The sequence below is a fragment of the Scatophagus argus genome, chromosome 9, assembly GCF_020382885.2.
Source record: "Scatophagus argus isolate fScaArg1 chromosome 9, fScaArg1.pri, whole genome shotgun sequence".
NCBI classification, from domain to species: domain Eukaryota; kingdom Metazoa; phylum Chordata; class Actinopteri; family Scatophagidae; genus Scatophagus; species Scatophagus argus.
The window spans coordinates 18,407,169-18,428,854 of NC_058501.1; the positions used below are offsets into that span (position 1 = coordinate 18,407,169).

General features: G+C 41.1%; 1 protein-coding gene across 1 annotated transcript; it reads left to right on the forward strand.

The window, feature by feature from the left end:
- Positions 1-2,982: 2,982 nt before the first annotated feature.
- Positions 2,983-21,614, forward strand: bcl3 (BCL3 transcription coactivator). The gene is made up of 9 exons (XM_046398302.1): positions 2,983-3,910; positions 4,568-4,688; positions 12,792-12,900; positions 17,727-17,928; positions 19,198-19,286; positions 19,403-19,480; positions 19,820-19,987; positions 20,500-20,599; positions 20,687-21,614. The coding sequence occupies exons 1-9, from the start codon at positions 3,373-3,375 to the stop codon at positions 20,803-20,805; spliced, it is 1,524 nt and encodes a 507-aa protein (XP_046254258.1). The 5' UTR covers positions 2,983-3,372; the 3' UTR covers positions 20,806-21,614.
- The last annotated feature ends 72 nt before the right edge of the window (positions 21,615-21,686 follow it).

The window sequence follows — 21,686 nt, forward strand, 5'->3', positions numbered from 1 at the left end:
TATAAATGGATTATAATTATTGACGCATTAATGTGTTCTATATCACATTCACATGTTGAAGTTGGTAAAGTTAAAGTTGGGGCTAGTTTCAAGATAAGATAAGATAAGATAAGATAAGATAAGATAATCCTTTATTAGTCCCTTAACTGGGAAATTACAGTGTTACAGCAGCAAACAGGAAATAGAGGGTGCAAAGCATACAAGGATAAGGGAAGGATGTGCATTCAAAATAGAATAAATTAACAGGAAACAAGTACCTGCAGCTGTACACAGTACAGAAAAGAAAAAGACTATTTACACTAGAGTCCCTCAGTTATGATTAGTGGATGGATTAATTATTGCACACATCTGTTTCAGAGACTCAGTATGTAGGTACTGATCCTAGCAGTAGTGTTACATGAATAAGGATTATTGCACAATTATTACTACAACTACTTTTAACGGCTTTACGTACTTTATCTGTTGGGTAGCCTAACAGTTAATCCCCTCTATGATCAGTAAAGTTTTATTTTAATCTGTAATTCTGCATTAATATGTATTTGTTGATTATATTCGTTTTCATAATCAGAATCTGAAAAGTTACTAAAGTTATCGTGTAATAAATATAGTGTGCTAAAAAGTTTATCTTATTGTAGTGGATTAGAAGCAGAAATATAAAATAGCAAAAAATGTAAATACTCAGGTACATGTCCCTCAAAATTGTATAGTGCGGACTAGTCAGTGTTGAGTAACCTACTCACTAGGTTAGTAACCTACCACTAGCTGTGGCCTAGAGGTCAGAGAAGCGGCTTGTGATCGGAGGGTCACCGGTTCGATTCCCCCACCGGACGGGCAGGAAAAATTTGGGTGTGGTGGAGTGAATAATGCGAAAAATGCTCTCCCCCTCCATTGGCCGGCTGATGTGCCCTTGAGCAAGGCACTTAACTCCCCCAATATGCTCCCTGGACGCTTGATGCAGTGTGTTTCACTGCATGTAATTTGCCGGGTGTTGCATGTGTGTGTTCAACTAAGGATGGGTCAAATGCAGAAGACGAATTCAGTGTGTGTATGTAAAAATATATATACTGTCAATAAAGCTGATTCTTCTTCTTCACATGGTGCTCCATCTGCACTTTTTAAATGAGAAAGCTGACAATCTGCTTCAACATCCACTAGAGGGAGACACTAACTCAAACACTGGTTTCCCACATTGGTGTTGACACTGAAATGTTGCTGTTTTACCCATTTAAATGTCAGTTTCCAACACAATTTACCTTAATTCAAGTGTACACAAACACTTTTATGTTATAATCAACAAAAGTACCTGCTTCAGTTGTGCATTCTGCAACTTACTGAAAAAGACATATCAAATTCACTTACTCAGCAGCCAGAGAGAGCAGTAGCTCATGTTGTTTTGTCCAAATGTTGTTTAATTTTTGAGAGATGTTTTCCAGAAATGTCAAGTGCTTTCCTTTTTTTGACAGTTTTTTTGACAGTCCAGTTGCACATTTTCTCTTTTGTCACAAGGTGTCCTCATTTCATTGTTATCTCATGATCTGTGCCGCTAATGGTTTCTCCCTTCAGTCAATTTGCAGAATTGTGTCATAATACTAAGTCCTTATTAAATATTGATATTAAAGGTTGTAGGAAGTTTTTACATATGCACATATACTCTTATAGATCATTAATGCCCAGTCAGTGTTTCATTCATTCATCAAGGGCTGTGAAGCGTGCGATTGGGATGAGAGTGGTTGTGAAAGGCGTAGGCCTGTGTTTTCATCAACAATGATACCTAATGTCAGACAAGACCATAATGGTTGAATGCCTTGACAGCTGCAGGGCATGTCTGTGTAGTGTCAGGGTCTTTTAGGGACTTTAGACACCAACCTTAACTTTCTGTTGCCAGCTCCACACTTCAGTGGAAAGAGGAAAGTCCCAAAATGACCCTAGAAATCAGAGCCTGGTCTGACAGTGGAGGAGTAGGATAAGATTAACGACAACAAGATGAGGTGTGATTTGTGTGTGTGTGTGTGCATAATGCATTCTTATGTATGCACATTTATGATTTATATAAGATTGTATAGGGCATCTTGTCTCTCAGTTTTTTCTTTTTTGTGTTATTCCTCCATTATGAGTGGCTATAATGTACCACAACTGCGCCAACATTGCTCTAAACAATAATGAGAGCAACAAAAGTGGGACACTGCAACTTTTTGGGTATGAAAAATCAACAATTTGAATGTTGACCCCAGGCACTGAAACATGTGATCAAAATATGATTTTAAAAAAATCCCCTCCATGACATCAATATGACAACACAGAAGTTAAAAATGAAAGTCACCTTAGTTCATATGGTAGGCTAATATGCACAATTTATGCCCAGTTTTTGAAATAACGCATGTAATTCTGCACATTTTATGTTTTTGAAGTCAGTCTCTAAACCTAACTTTCATTATTGTAGCTGTGCTCAGCCTGCAAAAGACTTACCTCCACTCTGAGTCTAGATATGAGTCTAGTCACTCTCCTCATGCTGTATAAAACTATATATTATTATAATATATATATAAATATATTTAGAAATAGCAAAACTTGCCAATTTCAGTCCAACTCTAAGCATGAAGACTGAAGCATGACTGCACAACCCAAAGCAAAGAAACGCTGGAAGAAAATAAAAACAGCTGAACAGAAAATGAAATGATAATAAAAACAAAGGCAACAGTGAGTGAATTCATGATGTCGATATTTACAGTTAAACCTCATTTAAAAACTTTGATTCAGCTTTATGACCTGCTGTCACACTTTTCACAGCCATGTGCTCAAAACACCCGAACCGAAAAAAGCATCGACCCGTCTTTCCTCCTTGAACTTCTTGAGAAATTCAGTACTAGATGTTTTGAACTTGCATGCAAAACAGACAGATGTCAGAGAAGTCGGAAATGCATGAATTATTGTGAATTCAACTGAGTGTTTTCTCTTTTCTTCCCTCACTCAGTATAATCTGCGCTGTAGTCAATCGCTTTGTTTCGGGGAAGGCACAGAGTGTCATCGTTCATTTAGCGCTGGCGCAGCTGCACTGTACCTGCAGTTGCCACCTAGGTGCGCAAGGATACACACTATCTTCACTAACCCTCTATTGGATCTTCACCGAAAACAATTTTTCATTCCGGGTCAATGAATTTGAACGCTTGTCAGAAATAAACCAGTGACACAAAAGAAAACAGAGCGATGTTTTGATCGCTGCCAATTTGACTTCACAGGGATGGGAATTGCGCACTTTTGATCACTTTGGATGCAGTGATCCCTCTACACTGTCACTCAACGTCGAGAAGTTGCCTTAACGCGCACACACACCTGAAAGTTCTTCAGATCCTGCGCACCTCGGTTACTCAGTTGATGCCGAGGATCATGACTATGAACGGCGACCACCAGTCGGTCGCCATAGCACCGCTGGATCTGCGCACTACCAACCGAGAGCGTGGGAGCACCGGCTCGAGGATTCCGGACGGCACGAGTCGCGTCAGGGAAGCTCGTGTAACAGGCGGTTCACCGGCACCCCCTGCGTGCACAGGGACGGACAGTTTGGAAAAGTGCTGCCCCGCAGCCAGAGACGCACTGCCGGGCTCAGCAACCGGTGCTTCTCGCAAACGACCGGCGGACAACTTTTCCAGCAACCTTCCCTTCAGGAAACGCTTTCAAGTCTCAAGCTTCAACGTTTCAACGCTTCAAGTCGAGCCAGAAACTCAAAGGCAGTCGCCGGCTCCAACACAATGCAGAGACCGCTTCTCCCCTGCGGTAGATACGGACTTAACATTACGGGGAGATTTTGCCGGTCGAGATGAACGCAGAGTCGCACCAGTGATTCCCAGGCTCGGTGAAGAGGCAGGACAGGGTCCAGATGGATACCCCATACGCTTTTTGCCGTTTGCTTACGGTAAGCGTTAATGGTTTGAAGTTCTCAACTTGATTATGTAAACAGTAATTTCAGAACTTTCTCACACTTTTGAGTTTTGCTTTGATTTCTATAAAGTTATCATCAGAAATATTTGAATAGTTGTTTTACCAGGAAACTCGGCTGTTGTTATGTGTGGACAAAATAATCCTGATTGGTGTACAGAACCTCTGTACACCCTGTTGGTGGTTATAGACACAATTTAGGTCAAGCCTGCAGAGGCTCTCCAAATTATTAGTGTTGTTTAATAGCCTATTTCATGACTGATGCTGCAGGTGCTTTTGTTTTTAAAACCGTACCAGGACTCCCTCCCCGCCTTCAGTATGTTTGGTCACTCGTGTGTCACAGGTGGAATAAATGTCACCGTAGTCCCAGTTCATGCAGCTACTGCTGAATCAATGAGATAATGTCCAGTCAGCAATTCTGCAGCCATTCCTCTTCAGTCAGTCTCCCACACTGGCAAAAATAGCTCACTCAACTCTTAACTGAATATGAAACAAAAAAAAAATGACTTGTTTGCAAGGTTACCCTTTTTGTTTTTCATGCATTTCCATCATTTTCAGTTTTTCTTCTTCCTGTCTGCCTCCCACCTGGGTTTCTCTCTTACTGTCTCTGCTTCTCTCTGTGTGTCCTGGTCAGGTCCCATCCCGCTGTATGGCGTGCCCCCCATCCTGGAGCTGAACCACACCCTGGCCCACCAAACTGAACACCTTCTGACCGCTATCTCTGTGGCCACGCATCAAGACGAGGATGGAGACACGTATGTTGCAGTGTTTAAAATGAGATGACACCTTCTTGGTGTGTTGTTTAATCATGCATACAGGATATCCATCCATCTGACGTGTCCAAGCGAAGATTACTACTAATTGTGCACCTCACGCGTTTTCATTATCAGCACATTTCGGTCTGTGTTGACTGTTGAAAGTTGGCACAATTAACAGAACTGAGATCTTACCACAATCTTAAATATTCATAAGATTTGCAGCAGATTGTGTACAACATGAGCATGAGATTAATAGTTAAGTTTAACATGCAAAAATGCCTAACTTCTTGGAAGTGATGTCTTTTGCAAACTTGCAAAATATGAAAGTTACTCCCACTTTAACCTGCCTTTAAAAAGTTAAATGCTTCATAGAGAGGACAATATAAACTCTAAAATGAATGCATATTGTGTTTAATTGCTTTCTTTTAAAAGCTAAGACCTTTACTTAAAACATAACAAGAGTTAACTGAAAATATTTTGTAACTGCCATGGAAATCATTTGTGGAAGTGAATAGTAGAGCATACAAATGTTATAAAATCTCATTATTTTATCCCCAAACATTCTCTACAGTATTTTAACGTTTTTATTGATAACTTCTCAGCTAATAAAACCAATTGGCCTTTTTCACAGCAGACATTTTGACTTGTAGGAGCAGGAAATTCAAATGTCCCAGTAAAGACGCGTCAGTGTGATAGTGAACCAGCACGCACAATACCAGGACCCTGAAACTGAAGCTGCTATAAATTAAATGCATCATTTAGTACTGTGACATGTTAAGAAGTCTTGCATGAAAAATTCCACTGAGATTTCAGCGTGTATCATAGCTGATGACAATGACAGATTGTAACCTGCATATCCTCTCTGACATTTATGTACACTTCTTCATCTCAGGGGAAACTTTCACCATTGTCATAAAAAGTGAAGCCGAAATGGTCACATAAATAACAAGTGAATACAAGTGATTCACTGGGCTAGACCCAAACAACTTTAGTTTCAACAATTGATGGTCTGACCTCATAAACAAATCATCTGAAATTGCACAACCTAGATGTGGGTTTTGAAAGTCTAGCATCATCTCAGTTTATTTGTTATGTGACTCACCTGGTTCTGCATATTGAACAGGTTACAGCCAGTGCTCCTATTGTATCCGACCAAATTCTCTACTGTTGTTTCACTTCCTATGAGGGAAACTGGGTTAGTGTTCATCAGGAATGATTCACTAAGTTGGAATGGAGACTTTGATGTAACACGCTAAGCTGGAAACAAACCCGAGTCTCAACTGCAAAGAGATGCACAGTCAGTCTGGGGTGGGGGTGGGGGGGGGTCCTCCTCCAGAAAAATAAAATTTCCTGGGGCCGTGGTCAAATTTCCTGCATTTCTACATCCCTATCTCTTGCCAGCTGCAATAGTCTTGATTAGTTGAGTGCTTAGGGTGTTATGCAGACCCAAAACGCGTCAAGAACAGTCAACAAGTGGGTGGATAGGGACAGGAAATGATTCTGTGAAGAATGCCTTTTTCATAAAGAAAATCTGGGGAGTTCTACAGTGGGTCGAAAGATGAGTGTAAAAGTGAGCTGACAGCTGAAATCATATTTAAATTATATTTAAACAACCATTATGCAGCTGAAAATGGCGGTTATTCTGAGGATTAGCAGGCGGCAAATTTGTCTGAGACAGGCTATTAACAGTAATTGGACAAAATGACTGAATGGATGTAGTGGTAAAATGTAAGATGGGTAAACTGTAAAGGTCTGCTGGATAAACTGTCCTGTGTTAGGTAATGGTAAAAACACAAAATGGTGAGTAAAGCCCATGTTGTACTGATGCATGGACGCATGCACCCACCTGAACATTTTCTCTGACCTGAGACCCACACCTGCCACCTCAACCAGTCCTTTTTGAATTGTGTCGAGCAGCACAAATTTTCCAAGTGATTCCTTTATTGTGCGCTGAACTTTATTCTAATGATTATAAAGGCCTCTTTCAGTCACTTCAAATGCCTCCATGGGTGCAGTAGGGTTCGTCAGTCACCACACAAATATGGTGGGACATTTAAGCAGCAGAACGAAAAATTGCAGCTAACAGTGGAAACTCTCCAAAGGGAGCAGAATTAACCTTTAACCTTCTGAAAGCTCTGATGGAGCTTATTATGCATCAGTTTCTCAGTTTGCTCCAGATAATTTCACATCCACCTTCTATACCTCTTATCTGTCTCGCTCGCGGGGGAGCTGGAGCCCATCCCAGCTGACTGCGGGCGAGAGGCGAGGTTCAACCCGGACTGGTCACCAGTCAATCGCAGGGCTGACGCACAACGACAGACAACTGTACACACACACACACACACACACACTCACACTGAGGGGCAATGTTAGTAGTAGCAAGTTAATCTTATGTGCATTGGGACTATGGGAGGAAGCTGGAGTACCTGGAGAAAACCCATGTAGGCACAAGGAAAACATGCAAACTCAGACCAGGGCCCAGACCAGGATTTGAACCTGGAACCTTCTTGCTGTGAGACGACAGTACTAACTTTTTGTTTTAATCATTATTGGTAAATTATTAGCATTTATCAGTTGTGAAATGATCATTGACAGAGATTGCTTAAGTTTAATCAACTGATTGCAGGGACCGTATGATGTTAAGTTTATTTTTAAAAAGGCTCCACTTAATCCACTGCTCAAGTGCTTACGGGTATGTTTAAGTACGTGTGTGTGTGTTTGTGTGGCATAACCTGTGATTTTAGGTCGCCTAGTCTCTCGGGGTGCAGGATGGGGGATGGGATTGAGAATACTGTACACAGGACACTGGAGGTGTTTTTAAGACCACATGAATGCAAATATTAAACTTTAACGCATGGTTACTTGAACACCCACCCACACATTAACTGAAAAGTCAGACTGATACAAGAGCACACACGCACACACACACACAGTCATGTGACTAAAAACATAGTGCATGTCCAAGAATTAAATGGCACTTTAATGTTGTGGTTTCAAAAAGTATCACTATCATTTGCATTCATTTGGCGAAAAACTCGTGATGACCAACATTTGGAGCCAGAAGTCCCGTGATATGTCACAGCTGCTTATTGTCCCATATCTGCTTCAGAGACTCATAATCAGTCAGTCAGTAGGACATACGTGCTATTAACAGATAGTGGTGAGGAAATGAGAAGAAAGCGATATATGTTGTTTTTTTAATGCATTTAAAACTAACGGCCTATCGTCTGATATTATTTTTATTTTATCTCCACTTGTTGAATCATTACAGTACATTTTACAATACTTTACATATGATGTTGATACTCTTCTCAGCATCTTATGTTATCCACATTTACAGGGTAGACACAAAAAAAAAAAATCCAAAAATCCAAAATGAAAAACTGATGTGAACATTATTACCTTATTGGCAGTGACTTAATGCAACAAGGCTGCAGTGCAGAGACTTTTGACAAATTCTCGCCCGTTTGTAATGACGCTGAGAGTGCATCTGGCATATGTAGTATCTGCTTTTCACTTTGTGGTTGTTTGAAACTGTGTGAATTCTGCAGAAAAAAATCTTTCTCAGCCCCCCTCCTTTTTTCACGCTGTCTGTATGTACATGAGCGTGTGCGTGCGTGTGTGTGTCTATGTGCATAAGCTTACGTCAATGGGATGTTCGTCCTCTGTTCTCAGCGCCTGTGAGCCCCTTAGTTTCGGGAAAACTAGTGAGTGCTGAGTTTTTAAACATGATTGTGGTTTTTCTCAGGTGTTTCTGTCTCTCTCTTTTCTTGTCTGTGTTTTTAAATGAATGGGCTCGAAAAACCCAAACATCCGCTCCTAACTTCCTCATTTACCGCTTTCTCTCATCTCTCTCTCTCTTTTGCTCTCTCTCTCTCTCTCTCTCTCTCTCTCTCTCTCTCTCTCTCCATTTCTGTGTTATTCATATTGTCATTTGTGCATGTGTGCCATAGATGTGTAGAGTTTACAGCTCCTACAAATGAATTCCTGCATGCTTCCAGTCAGTCAGAGCATTTACCTGCACACCAACACTGTTAAATGCAGAGTCTGACAGACGTCTACAGCCACACAAACTTTTGTAAAGCTATGCACAAGCACAGTAGTGCTTTGAACTAAATGCTAACAACAGCCATGGTAACATGCTCACAGTTACAGTGCTGACATCCTGATGTTTAGCATCAGGTAATGTTTGATATGTTCACCGTTCTTAGTTTAGTCTGTTAGCCATGTTAACCTTTGCTACTCGATAATAAACAGAAAGTTTAGTTAAGGTAGATGGAAACGTCATTTTTTTAAGACATTTTCACAAAAGTATACAGGAAAAGGCAAATGCATTACAATTGGATACACACACATACAAACATTCACCAATAGCAACAAAGCTGCCATGGAAGATGCTGGCCTGTCCATCAGGAACAGTTTAAGTGCCTTTCCCAAGGACATCTCAACATGTGCACAGGAGGAACCAGAGATTTGTGGACAACCTGATCTACCCTCCTGAGCCACAAAGGTCTTGGACAAATAAACCATTTTGGCATGATGAAAATTCAGGGCATCACCAAAGTTAATAAAATTCAATTTGATGGGGACAGGAAGGTGTGAAGCAAATTCCATGGCAATCAGTTTAATAGCTGTGGTGACATTTTGCTCAAAACCACAAAATGCTGACCTCATGGCAGCGCTGCAGGAAATGTCAGGGGATCAACAAAGTCATTAGGATTCATCTTCTGAGCACCATGGATCTGACCTGTTTAACTAACACCATTGGAGTGTAGTATGAGGCAGTGTGTGCTGTGTCCTGAAATACATTTGGAAGACCAAATGCTTCTGCTATTTGCAATATTCTGCATTATCCAAGCATTGAAGTCAATTGCTAATTGCTTTCAAAGTAACTGTCTAGATTAAAACTTACTGTTAAATGTACTTTTAATGCACGTTTGACTGTTGTAGATACCTATATGATGAGTGAATTCTCTGAAAAAGAAAACAAATCACACATAACAGTGAACTGTGAGATCAGACACATGAATATGTTTAACCCATCGCCTTTTGTGATGAGCACAGATGTGACGTAAGCTGTCACTTCTTGTTAACTGGACTATGGTGCATCTGTTTATCTTTGTTATTCACACACACACATTGCACATTGACACATCACCTCATTGCTCAGCTGGTCCACAGACCACAAGCTTCAGCCTGATCATACAGTTAGGCTACGCCCTCACCTTATATACCAAAAAGGATACCGCACAATGCTGCCTTCACTCAGTGCATTCTTTTTTTTCTCGCTGTCTCTTTTCTCTGTCTCTCTCTCTCTCTATCTCTGTCTTTCTCTCTCTGTCTCTCTCTCTCTCTCTCACACACACACACTTACACTGGAACTGTGTGTTAATGCTGCAGGCTTGGGACTCCTGCCTGCGTCAGTGCTGCTGTGCTTGGGGTTATCTGGGGCTGTGGTCTGCCCCACTTCCAGGAACTAGAAACAGTACAGTTTCATCTTTAGAGAAAAAGTGAGAGATGGATGGAGATGTGAAATATTATAATAAGAGAAATAAAGTCATTTTAGGCCTATATGAAGGCAATTTCTGATACAGGAATTGATCTCAATGCTTAGAAACAAGATACAAACAAGCTATAGTGTTTATCAAAATGCAGGGCTCACAATGACAAAATACTTCAGAAGTCATACCTGAACAACCTGCAAACACAAACATGTGTATATTCAAAGCTTTTATTCTGGGGAGGTCAACCACATTCTGACCTGCTGGCCTTTGAGCAGGTCCACTGAAACATTTGGAGTTAAGGGCCTTGCTCAAGAGCACCTCAGTGGTGTCAATGAGAGGACGGCGAATGGTGCCTTTCGCTATCCATACCCACATTTCTCCTGTTAGTCCAGGGGACAGTAATGACAACCCTCCATTTGCAAGTTTGTTTCTCTAACCTTAAGGCCACCACTGTGCACAAATTGACTGCAGCATGACACTGCAGCATGACTGGTCACTCCACCCACTGCAGGGGCTTTTTAAAGACTGATGCCATGTACAGTAAATATAGCAAATATATCTTTTTTGATACACATTTGTTCCCTGTGCTGAGCTCAGTTACAGGAATAGGGACCAGCTGAGGAAAGAACCGCCACGCTCAGTCTCGTTCCAACAAACAGTTCTGCTTTTTCTGCTGTTCGCTCTAGTGTCAGGAGCAAATCATATGATTGTTTATTGCTGTAGCAGTTCCAGCTTGTACTTGCACATTTTTTTGTTTGTGTATTTGTTTAGTTGTTTAAACTTGCTTTGTCGGTTTGATATCTGTGCTTGCTCATTCATGTGCAAGAATAACGCATGCACACAACTTGCTTTTCTCTTTGGGCAATTTTTTTAAAAAAATGTTTAGTTATATACATAGACATAGCAGAGCATGTCTGCAACCAGCAAGTGAAGGTTGGCCTATACTTTTCCTTCAGCTGAACAGACCACAGACATTATCCTGTCCATACTTGCCTTCGTTAAGTTGTCAAAAAATTTGAACATTTACACTGTTAATATATAGATTATATAAGCCGTCTGATATTTATGTGGCTGAATGATATGATCAGTGTAATGTGATACTATGATAAGGCCGATAGATGAATAAGTGAAGAACCTTTCCCCGAACCACACATCAGTTTTGGGGTTTGTTGAGTGCAAATTTAGCACTATCACAGGATTTGCTCAGAGAGGTCGCTAATCAGAATTTTTTTTCAGGCAGGAAATTACCATCACTAATGACTCCATGTCAATGGGACACATTGCTGAAAGGAAGTGCTGCAATTGCTGTTGTCACTGTTAGAACTTATTCTCTGACCTCAAATTCTGTGCAAGGGTACTTTTAGCTTCTCAAGAAGTGTCCCCGTTTCCTGTCAAACAGTTCTACTGTATAGATCTGATTGTGACTTATTCTTTGGATGAAATGACAAACATACACCTTAATGACTGCATTTTAACAGCATACAGAACAAGATAAAGAACGCTGACATTGTTACTGACAACAGGAAGTGACAGAAAAGCAGCCTGGCTCTTACTGGAAGCTATTTCTTCAGACAGAACGAAAAAGAAAAAATGTGAAAACTGCATCACTTTTTTTCTGCAGCATGCCCTTCCCCCCAGGTTTTCTGCTTTTCCCTGTCCTAAACTTTGGCCCGAGTTGATTCTTTCGCTTCACGTAGAGACCACAGATCGTGGCTTCCCCTTCAGTCTTGATAAGGGTGTGATAAGCATAGTGTGAGTCATTCTTGAACAACTGTGGAGCTTCTTGGTACAACTGTCAGAGGGATAATTTAGATGTGATTTTGCTGCTTCTGATCACAAAGAAAATGTGTGATTTTTCATCCAAAGTGAGTGATATGAATGAATCATTTAAATAAGTAGTTGGAGTGCTTCTTAGCTTAGAACAGCCAGAAACAGGGTTAAGACTGACCTGCCTGGCAACCTGCTGAGATTTAAAGAACTCCCTGCTCCATGGCCACAAATAGTTCACCTATTGATCTACATAAAACCACAAGCTTTTTTTTTTTTTTAAAAAAAAAAAAAAATACAGATTAAACAACAAAATATAACAGTCAGTCTAGAAGCTAAGCTAAGCTAACTGGCTGCTGGCTATGGCCTTTACTGGACCGCCCTGAGAGTGCTATTAATCTTCTTATCTTGGTCTTGGCATGGGAGAAAAATTTCCCAATAGTTTTTCACTGACTTTATATCTACCATGTGATTTTTAGTACACTGGGGTTAACATTTAAACTTTGAACAAAACTCAAACTGCCATCGCTCATGCAGGATATCCTCACAATTACATCACTCCAACATGCTAAAATGAGATGACATGCCATTGCATGGGTTAAATAATATTGAATAGATCTTGCACATACTGTAAGTATAAAGATTGTCTCTGTCTCAAGTCACGCTCTGATCAGTTGAAAGATCAATCATTTTCCACTTAATCCAAGAAAATGTTTCCAAAATGCACAGTGTCAGTGGGTCAGGATGTCAGAAAACCCTGTGACCCAGTTATTTGTCCCCTTTCAACTGTGTGGAGTTCTTTATACGGCTGTTTTTATATTCATTACAGAGCTCTCCATATAGCTGTGGTGCACGGGCAGCTGGCTATCGTCTACAAACTGATCCAACTCCTGCTGTTGGATCGCAGAAGCCTTGATATCCACAACAACCTTCGTCAGGTAAAACAAATACATTTTAAATACACACTTCACACAGTCACATTGCTGTCCATTAAAGCAAGCATGCACGCATGCATGCACAGACTGTCCGAAGGACATGGCTGATAGTTGTACAAGGTGAGGTGCCAGCATGTAGAAATTCACGATGCTGGTGATAGAATTAAAAACTCTGGTTAAGATGAAAGCTTCTTTATTATGTGACTCATGTAATATGAATATGTAGGGCAGTAGGAACATGTAGGGACATACTGTATATGGCACTGCATCACATGAAGACACTTCACCTTGTTTTGTCCAGTAGAAGGGCCCCTGCGGGGGTACACTTCATCATGTTTCCTTCCCTTGTAGGACACCATCGAAGGCACTTATCTATGTTTTGCCCCCTGGAAGGGCACCTTAGAAGGCGCTTTGTTGTTAAACACCCCCCACTGCCTTTGGGTCCACCAGTGTACTGCTCCTATCATGATAAATACATTTAACATCTGTGGTGAAGTTTTGTCTCTCTTTTTAAGATGTGGCACCCGTCCAATCCACAGAAAGATTTTTTTTGGTGTTTCATTTCTATTTCTAAAACACGCAAAAGAGGTCTCAGCATTAGTCAGTGCAACCTGATGACAGATAGATGTCGAATAGAGGTTCCACTGGGGGACTTCTGCCCCGTCAACCACAGTATGCTAAACACAGTCCCCTGCCTTACCCTTCTGATAACAGTAACATGGAAAAGAATGAAAGAGGAAGTGCCTTGGTTTCCTCCTTGCGTTGCACTGTGTTATCGCATACGCTTACAGTCACGGCGGCTGATGGTTATACACTGGAATTTACCCTTCCTGGTTTCTCCACCTGTACTTGCCACAGGCCAAAGCCATGCACATGCTGGGAAGGACTAAGTGTGTTTTCCAGCATTCTATTTTATTTTTTTGCATGGTTTTCTAGTACTCACTTTCCCTATAGGAAGGGATTTTTCAGGGTTTGCATGTTGGATTTACCACATTGTGAAACTCAGAGGACGGAGCCAAGATGATTAAGATGAGTAAACAGAGACTCCCATGAACTCTCATGAACCTTGTGCTCATGTCTCGAGTTTTTAAGGTTTAAAACCACATACGTAGGCTGGAAAATCACCTAAGTTGCAAACATGTCATCTTTAACATGTATTTGAGCATATCATGCTTTTTTTTTCTCTGATATGAAGAGGCTGACGCTCTTTGTCCAGGGCAACTTTGGCTATTTACAATGATATTAATGGACAAAGAACTAGTGGTGAGTGGTTTTTCTTATGAAAAGTGACTGTGCCTGCACATACTAACGTCAGAATAAGGGATAAGAGAAGGTGGTACTTTACTGGAATGTAAGGAATGGTCTGAGTGTTTCCCAATCCAGGGCTGTCCCGACAAATGGTCTTGAGTCCACACTTCCACATTCTCTTTCCCTCTGTTGTCTCCACCTCTTGTACTACATTCTGCCAGCTTTCTGTCTTTCATCCTGTGATAGAGAAAGCACCTGAGCTATGTAGAGCTTTAGTTCTCAAGACTGGGGTTTCACACCACACAGGACACCACGGGCTCACTTACCAGAAATAACGCCGGTGCTATCACTGGTTGTTGTCTTTCCTCATCGCTGAGGCTTGACAGCATAGGTTTTGTGATATCCTGTGTGTAACAATGCATGCAGTCTCTCTTTTCGCACACTGACATGTATTATGCTATAAGCAGTTGTAACCAAAAAGGGAGATTTTCAGGCACAGGTCCCGTCACAGTCATTTGCCTACCAGATTGTGTGGTTTTAGCTGAATACCATACATAAAGAACAGGCTTATGAAAATGAGGCCAGGGAACTTTTTTCAAAACATTAAGTTTACAAGACAGATTTGAACACACTTTCTGGCATTGGCACTTCCCAGAGACCAAGAAAGAAAGAAAATAAAATACAGCCTTTCCAATATTGATGACAAATCCTGAGTTTCTGTGGTTAGGCATATGGAACTTTTTGACAGAGTGTTACTATCAGTACTGTTACTGAACCATAATGTGAGTGTCAGTGCTTGATTTGCCTTCCACTCTCTGAACTGCTCTGATGGTAGAGACAGCTGTTTGATACTCCCACACTGGCCATGCTATCAGTGCAGCTACACAAACACACATTATAGTAGTCTGTTTTTTTTTTCTGCTCTTGCTGCAGCTTATGGTGTATTGTGTGTCATTGCCACTAGTGGAGTTTGGGGACCCAATCCCTGGGGGCCACCCACGCTAAAATATGCAGCAATGATCATGTGCTTCATATTAAAAACATCCACTAAGTGTAACTGCTGCAACACGATATGCAGATGATGTGTAATAATTCAGCAACGGCTTCTTTAAAGACAGGTATGTAAATGGACGTGTTCAGTGTGGAAATCTTTGTATGCAGATTTATGTCAGTTCACATGATTTTTTTTTTTCAGTTTGTTTACGTCCATGCTGGTGGCATGCCATTTAATCTATTTAGTGTGTGTGTGTGTGTGTGTGTGTGTGCGCACACAAGCGAGACGTTTGTGTGTGTTTGTGTGTGCTTTAGTGTCCTCATTCCGAGAAATCACATGACCACCACCACCCCACCCCCCACCCCCCGTGCGCGCTTTGGGCTCTTTCTCAACTTGCGCTGACGGTAGTTTACAGGGACTTTCCCTTCCTTCCTGCGCGTGTCTCTTGCTCTCTTCTCTCTCTCTCTCTCTCTCTCTCTCTGTCTCTGTTGGTCTCCCTTTCTCATATCTCTCGCTGCGTATATCTTAAGAAAATTTGACTGATGTTATCAGCATAACTGTCATCAAGACTGACGTAAGAGCATGTGATGTTTATTTGTGCAACAGGACTGGCTGTACCCTCTAGTGTTAACAGCAGAAGAACAGTCTCTGTCTCTTAGTGTTGCCTTCTACCTTTCTTTGTGTTTGGCTTTGCCTGCAGCCTGAGGCTGTTCTTCATGCACAGAAACCTCCCCTTTTTTTTACCTTCCTTCATGATGATCTGCCAATTTTGCAGGAATGCAAGTGTTTGAGGACAGACTGAGGGGAAAGAAAGGGGATTTTCCCTAGTTATCCTGTCTTTCCCCTGGACTCCCCTCTGCCATTTCCATTTCTTCCTCATTCTTCTACTGCTCCACCCTGATCCCCCGCTCACTCCATTTCCACCCTTCCTCTTATCTTTGCTGGATCTCTGTTTTAGTCACTCTGAAATCCTTTACAGGAAGCTGCAGCTCGATTCTGCCATCTCTGCTCGGCCTTTAAAGGCCTCAGTGTGTAAGGTAATATCTTAAACTCCGTAAATGAGTGGAGAGGATAAGACCATATGAGTTTCATTAGTGCTATATGTGGTCAAAATTGTAGTATAGCTGTGTTTAACAATTAATACTGATTCTAGGAAGTTCAAAGAGCAAACTCTTTACAGGGGAATGTGATTGTGCGTGTGTGTGTGTGTGTTTTGTCCGTAAGTGTGTGTGCGTGAGTCATCAGATTCAGGGAAACAGGAGCTGAAGGGAGGAACACTGGCATTGACACACTGAAGGAATTCCACAAAGACACTCTCCCACTGATAGACTATGTTTTATAGTTTTTACTGGAAGCTCTAGAGTACACACACACACGCGCATGCATGCACACATACACATGCAATAGTAATACAGCAAAAGTGAAACTTGGAGAAACTATCTGTTCCTGATTGTCATATTTATTGTGTAACTTGAATAAAAGCTAAAAAAGCCCAGGTTAACAGATTTCCCTTTATGATTCACCTATTGCATTGCTTAAGCTACACAGCAGGTTGTCATTGACTTGTTGGCCAGAGCTGACATAATTATCAACAGGATGATGTAGGCTGACCTCACCCAGTGAAATATCCTACATTGCTCAAGTGGTTTCATTCATTTCTATATAGCTTCATCCAGGCAAGCACCCAGTGAAGTATGTCTAAATTTTTGTTTTTCCTGTCCTTAGGGACTGCTTGCCTTTCAGAACAGGTTCTTCCTCATGCTGAATTAATGATGCAGTCTTATGCCAGGTTTGCTGCTGTTGTGGTGTTTGCTCTGTGACATATGGTGCAAAGGTCTTAACAGTCAGCCACTTGGATTTGATTGTTAACAACTGATTTTGGCGTTGTGTGTGCACGTGTTTGTGTGCAAGTGCAGACAAGCACGTAATGCTTGGGCCTGCATCTCATGCTGTGATATGTAATAATGATAATAATGTTTTAGCAGACATAGTTTCTTGTCTGTTTAGTTTAGGCGTTGGCCCTTTCTTATGGGCACTGTTTCATTGTCTCTGACCTTGAACCTGTAGAACAGGTTAGAGACAAAAGGAGACGTTTATTAGAAAAAAAAAAATGACATTGTTCTTCCAGCCTCATTCACGAGAATGTGGTGATTTTAAGATTTTGTCAATTTGTACCATGCCACATTTCTTGACTTCCATCATGGATCTAATGTCTGTCTTTCTGTCTGTCTGACAGCAGAAATCTTAAAAATGTGTAAATTATGCTGATTCACTATCAGGTAGAGCCTTCGAGGTCATTCCACCCTCACGCCTGTATGGTAACTGAGCAGCTACAGCCAGTAGCTAGTTGTCTTAATTTATCATACAGATTGGAATCAGTGGGGAACAATTAGCATGGCTCTGTCCAGAGGTTACAAAATCCAGCACGGAACCTGGAAATACTCCAGCAAATGGCCCCTGTAAAATGGTGAATTGTTTTTGTACCCGTGTGTGTGTGTAGGTTGGGGGGGGGGTTCTTTTGTGGCTATGGACCTGAATGCACTGTTTTTTTTTTAACTGTAAGTTTTGCTCTCATCCTCCTCCTTAGACCCCCCTTCATCTGGCAGTGATAACCCAGCAGGCAAAAATGGTGGAGACTTTGGTGAGAGAGGGGGCCAACCCCGCTGTCATGGACCGTAACGGCCAAACGGCGATTCACCTCTGCTGCGAATACAACCAGCCTGACTGTCTGTCTATTGTTCTGTCTTGCTTGTCATCCCTCACATGTCTGGAGATCAGAAACTATCAAGGTAAGTTGTCGTATACTGAGGAAGTTCCTTGGTATAGATTGAATGGAAATGTTCTTGACAAAGAAAGATCTAGGATGACTCATTATTTCAGGTCATTAAGTTATTTAATCTGACAAAGCTTTGTGATTGTCAGTAACCATTTCCTCCTCAGTGATTTCCCTGTGATTAATTTAATGAATACATCTAAAGTCATTCGGATTTAGTAAACACACAAAAATCAAGTTTTGGGCAACATTATCAGCTGTCTTTTTCTTTGTTTTCCTTGTGTTTGTGACCCAGTTTGCATTTACATCTAGTGCAGACACTTACTAAAGTTTAACTTAGAATGCATGTACAAACAGTAAAATGGTTTAACAAGTGAACTACCATCATTGTTTTAACCAGACCATTCAGAGTGCTATAACAAAATTAATTGCAAAAAGATTATGATGATACTTCCTCCATGCAACAACCACATTGACTACCTTCCCAGTGTTTTTGTGCATAATAGTGTGTTTGGGGGGATGTGAGAATGTGAACCCTTGTTCAGGTAGGTTGGTTGTTTTGGTTGTGTGGGTGGGCAGAGAAGAGGACATGTCCTTCCTCTGTGGTCTGGTGTAGTGTCACATCTCAGATTTCCATAGCATGCCTGTCATGTCACAGCATAAGAGGCATTTAATGCTGTGAAAGTAACAAGTGTGGGTACAGCAGAAAGCCCTCAGAATACACATAGGCTCCTCTGTTGACAATATTATCTTAGAGGGGCTGAGTTTGTATGCTGGGATCAGATCTAATACCATTACAGCTCCATCAAATGCAAATTTAGCTATTATAATTTTAATGTTATAGATTAGAGAAGTCACATCCAGGCAAGACTAAGTGAAAGGGGGAAAAAACTCTTATATCTCATCAATTCCCACATCTCTTCTCAGGTTCACTGCACTGGTTTCCAGTGTGTGATATATAGATAGGTAGATAGATAGATAGATAGATAGATAGATAGATAGATAGATAGAACTATGATTTCATTTTTTAATTGCTATGAAATGGTATGAGAATATCAATGTGTGTTTCAGTTCTTTTTTGGTTAATTTACTTCTCATGTAACGTCCTTCAAATTGTAAGGAAAGTAATTTTCCGTTATGTATAATATGTGCTATATACTGTCTTGCTGTGCCTTTGATAATATATACTGTGTGAGAAGGTCCTATATTGTTTGTACAAACAGGTTGGCGTGTGTTTGCATTCGTTCCATGTAAAACTCAGGATCTTCTTTGTCCCTCTTCTCAGGTTTGAGTCCTCTCCATCTAGCTGTGCTGCGTGGTCACAAAGACTTGGCCAGAATGCTGCTGGATGCAGGAGCTAACATCAATGCTATGGTCAGTCCCTGTGTACTGACTCAGCACTGACTAAGTTTCATAACATCACAAGTTTTACATTTACTGTCTGTTCATCCTCTCAACTTTTCCCATGGTACTTTTTTTTCTCTATTAAGGATATCAAAAGTGGCCAGAGTCCTCTCATGCATGCGGTGGAGAGCAATAATGCAGACATGGTCCACTTCCTCATTGAGGTAATGAGGGTGTATGTGCAGGGAGGAAGGAGGGGAGGAAAGTGTCGTGACTCAGCTCTGTTTGATAAATTTGGTTTTGTCTTTCCAACTCAAGCTGCATGATGAGTTTGTCATTTATTTTTAGGTTATAGATAAGACCTTCAAAGCACTGCAGCAAAGTATTTGTAGTATAGCATTATTATCAGAGCTGAGCAGATGTGTTGTTCATGGGCAGAATTTCTTTTTATGCATTTTCTCTACTTGATCTTGTTACCCTCTCCATGGATCTATTATCTGCATCTACTCTGGCTGTCTTTATGAATCACATCTGTGGCATCTTCTTCTGTTTTTCTGCTACAGTGTGGCTGTGATGTCAACAGCCAGTCATACAGTGGGAATACAGCCCTGCACAGCGCCTGCGGCCGAGGTCAGGTGGACACGGTGCGGCTGCTCCTGAAGAGTGGAGCTGACAGCAGCCTCAAGAACTACCATAATGACACCCCTGTGATGGTGGCCAAGAACCAAAAAGTGAGCATAGAGATGACAGAGAAAGAAAATATGCATTATAAAATGGATGTTGCTGAAATTCCACTTAAATTGTACTGTTTTTGTTTTTTGGGGTTTTTTTTTTTAGCTATTTTTGTGGTTGTAAGTTGCTGATTCAGGACAATTCAGATAGTATCAGAAGAACAAAAAAAAGATTGCGAATGAATTCCTTGTGACTATTAAAACTTTCAGTCACTTGCTGTAATTTTATAATGGAAAATCCCATTCATTTACTTCGTCAGTTACGTCAGAAAAAATGTAAACAGTTGCAAAATCTACTTGACTCAGCTCTGCTTTGGATAGTATGAACAAATGGTTGGAGGGACAAATAGAAAGTAAATGTGTGCATTCTCCCCTCTAGAGGTCATGCCTGGTTGGTGCAGTGTTTTCTCCACCAAGATTATACTCTTGTGGTTCAGGAGTTGTTGTTTTTTCCGATTCCTGTGGCACAGTTCTTGTAGACAAAGTTGTAACAGACTGTAAATATTTCGCAGATAGCAGATGTGTTACGAGGAAGAGGCTCCAATCAGATAAAAGTTCAAGATCAGCACTGTGTGTCTGTCTCACCTCATGGGAGCAACTTGACAGAAAATGGTGAGAAAATGCACACAAGTACGCACTCAAATACACACAATTACTAAAATCACAGTGTGTCATTTGTACTTTTTGCCTCCCCTTTAGGGTCCTCATCTCCCAGCCACAGCCGTGGATGTTCACCTTTGACTACACCACACGCCCCTCTTCACAACACCTCCCAACCTCCAAAGACTCCATCTGCGCTTGTATTGCCATTTTCCTAGCTCACGATATCATCCAGTGCGACTCGCAACTACCTCTGCGCAGCCAACTTACAGTGACTCGAGTGCTGAAAAGAACACAGAGAGGACATCAAGCCAATGAGATGACAGACCAACGAAAAACAGAACCTGAAATTAGGCTTCCTTAGAAGCTGGCCTTCTTTTCCTGGATCCCACAATTCCATCACAAACACCAGTAATAGTTGGTGTCCCCCCCCGTGGGAGTTGCTGGGATGGTGATACTGGGACAAAAGTGCCAAAAACATGTCTGTTCATCCAGTGGCTGCTGTGGGCACTTCCCCAATGGATGGTAGCAAACTGTTGACCTTACAAGCTGCTGCAGTGTTGAATCGGATTTCTCTACATGGACCAGAAATGTGCCACTTCATACAAGCAAGAGAGAGCCTAAAGAACTGTTTTGAGACTGCCTAGAGATGTCAGTAGATGATGGACCAAAGCTCATTGAAGTTCACTTTTTAAAGTATTTTGGTCTTTACTTTTTGATAGAGGAAAGTAGAGACATGAAATGAAGGGATAGAGAGAGGGGGATTACATACAGCAAATGTCCCCAAAAGGACTTGAACCGTAAATGTATTGATAACCTTATTCTTTGAAAAATTGTATCCATTTTGGTTACTGTAAGGTTTGACAATGTAACTGCACCTGCTTAACATTACTGTCAAATGCCCTCTTTCTGCTATTTTAATAACCTATCCACAGTGCGTTTAAGGTCTGTTTGTTTGCATATGTGTATTGTTTTATCACTGTCCAAAGATGTAGATATTTTTTTATATAAAATCTGATTAACAGATTGTAACGTTTGGCTTGTTTTTGTCAGCGTGTCTCACAGTAGCCTGTGTGAATTTGAAAGAAGAGTTGTGATT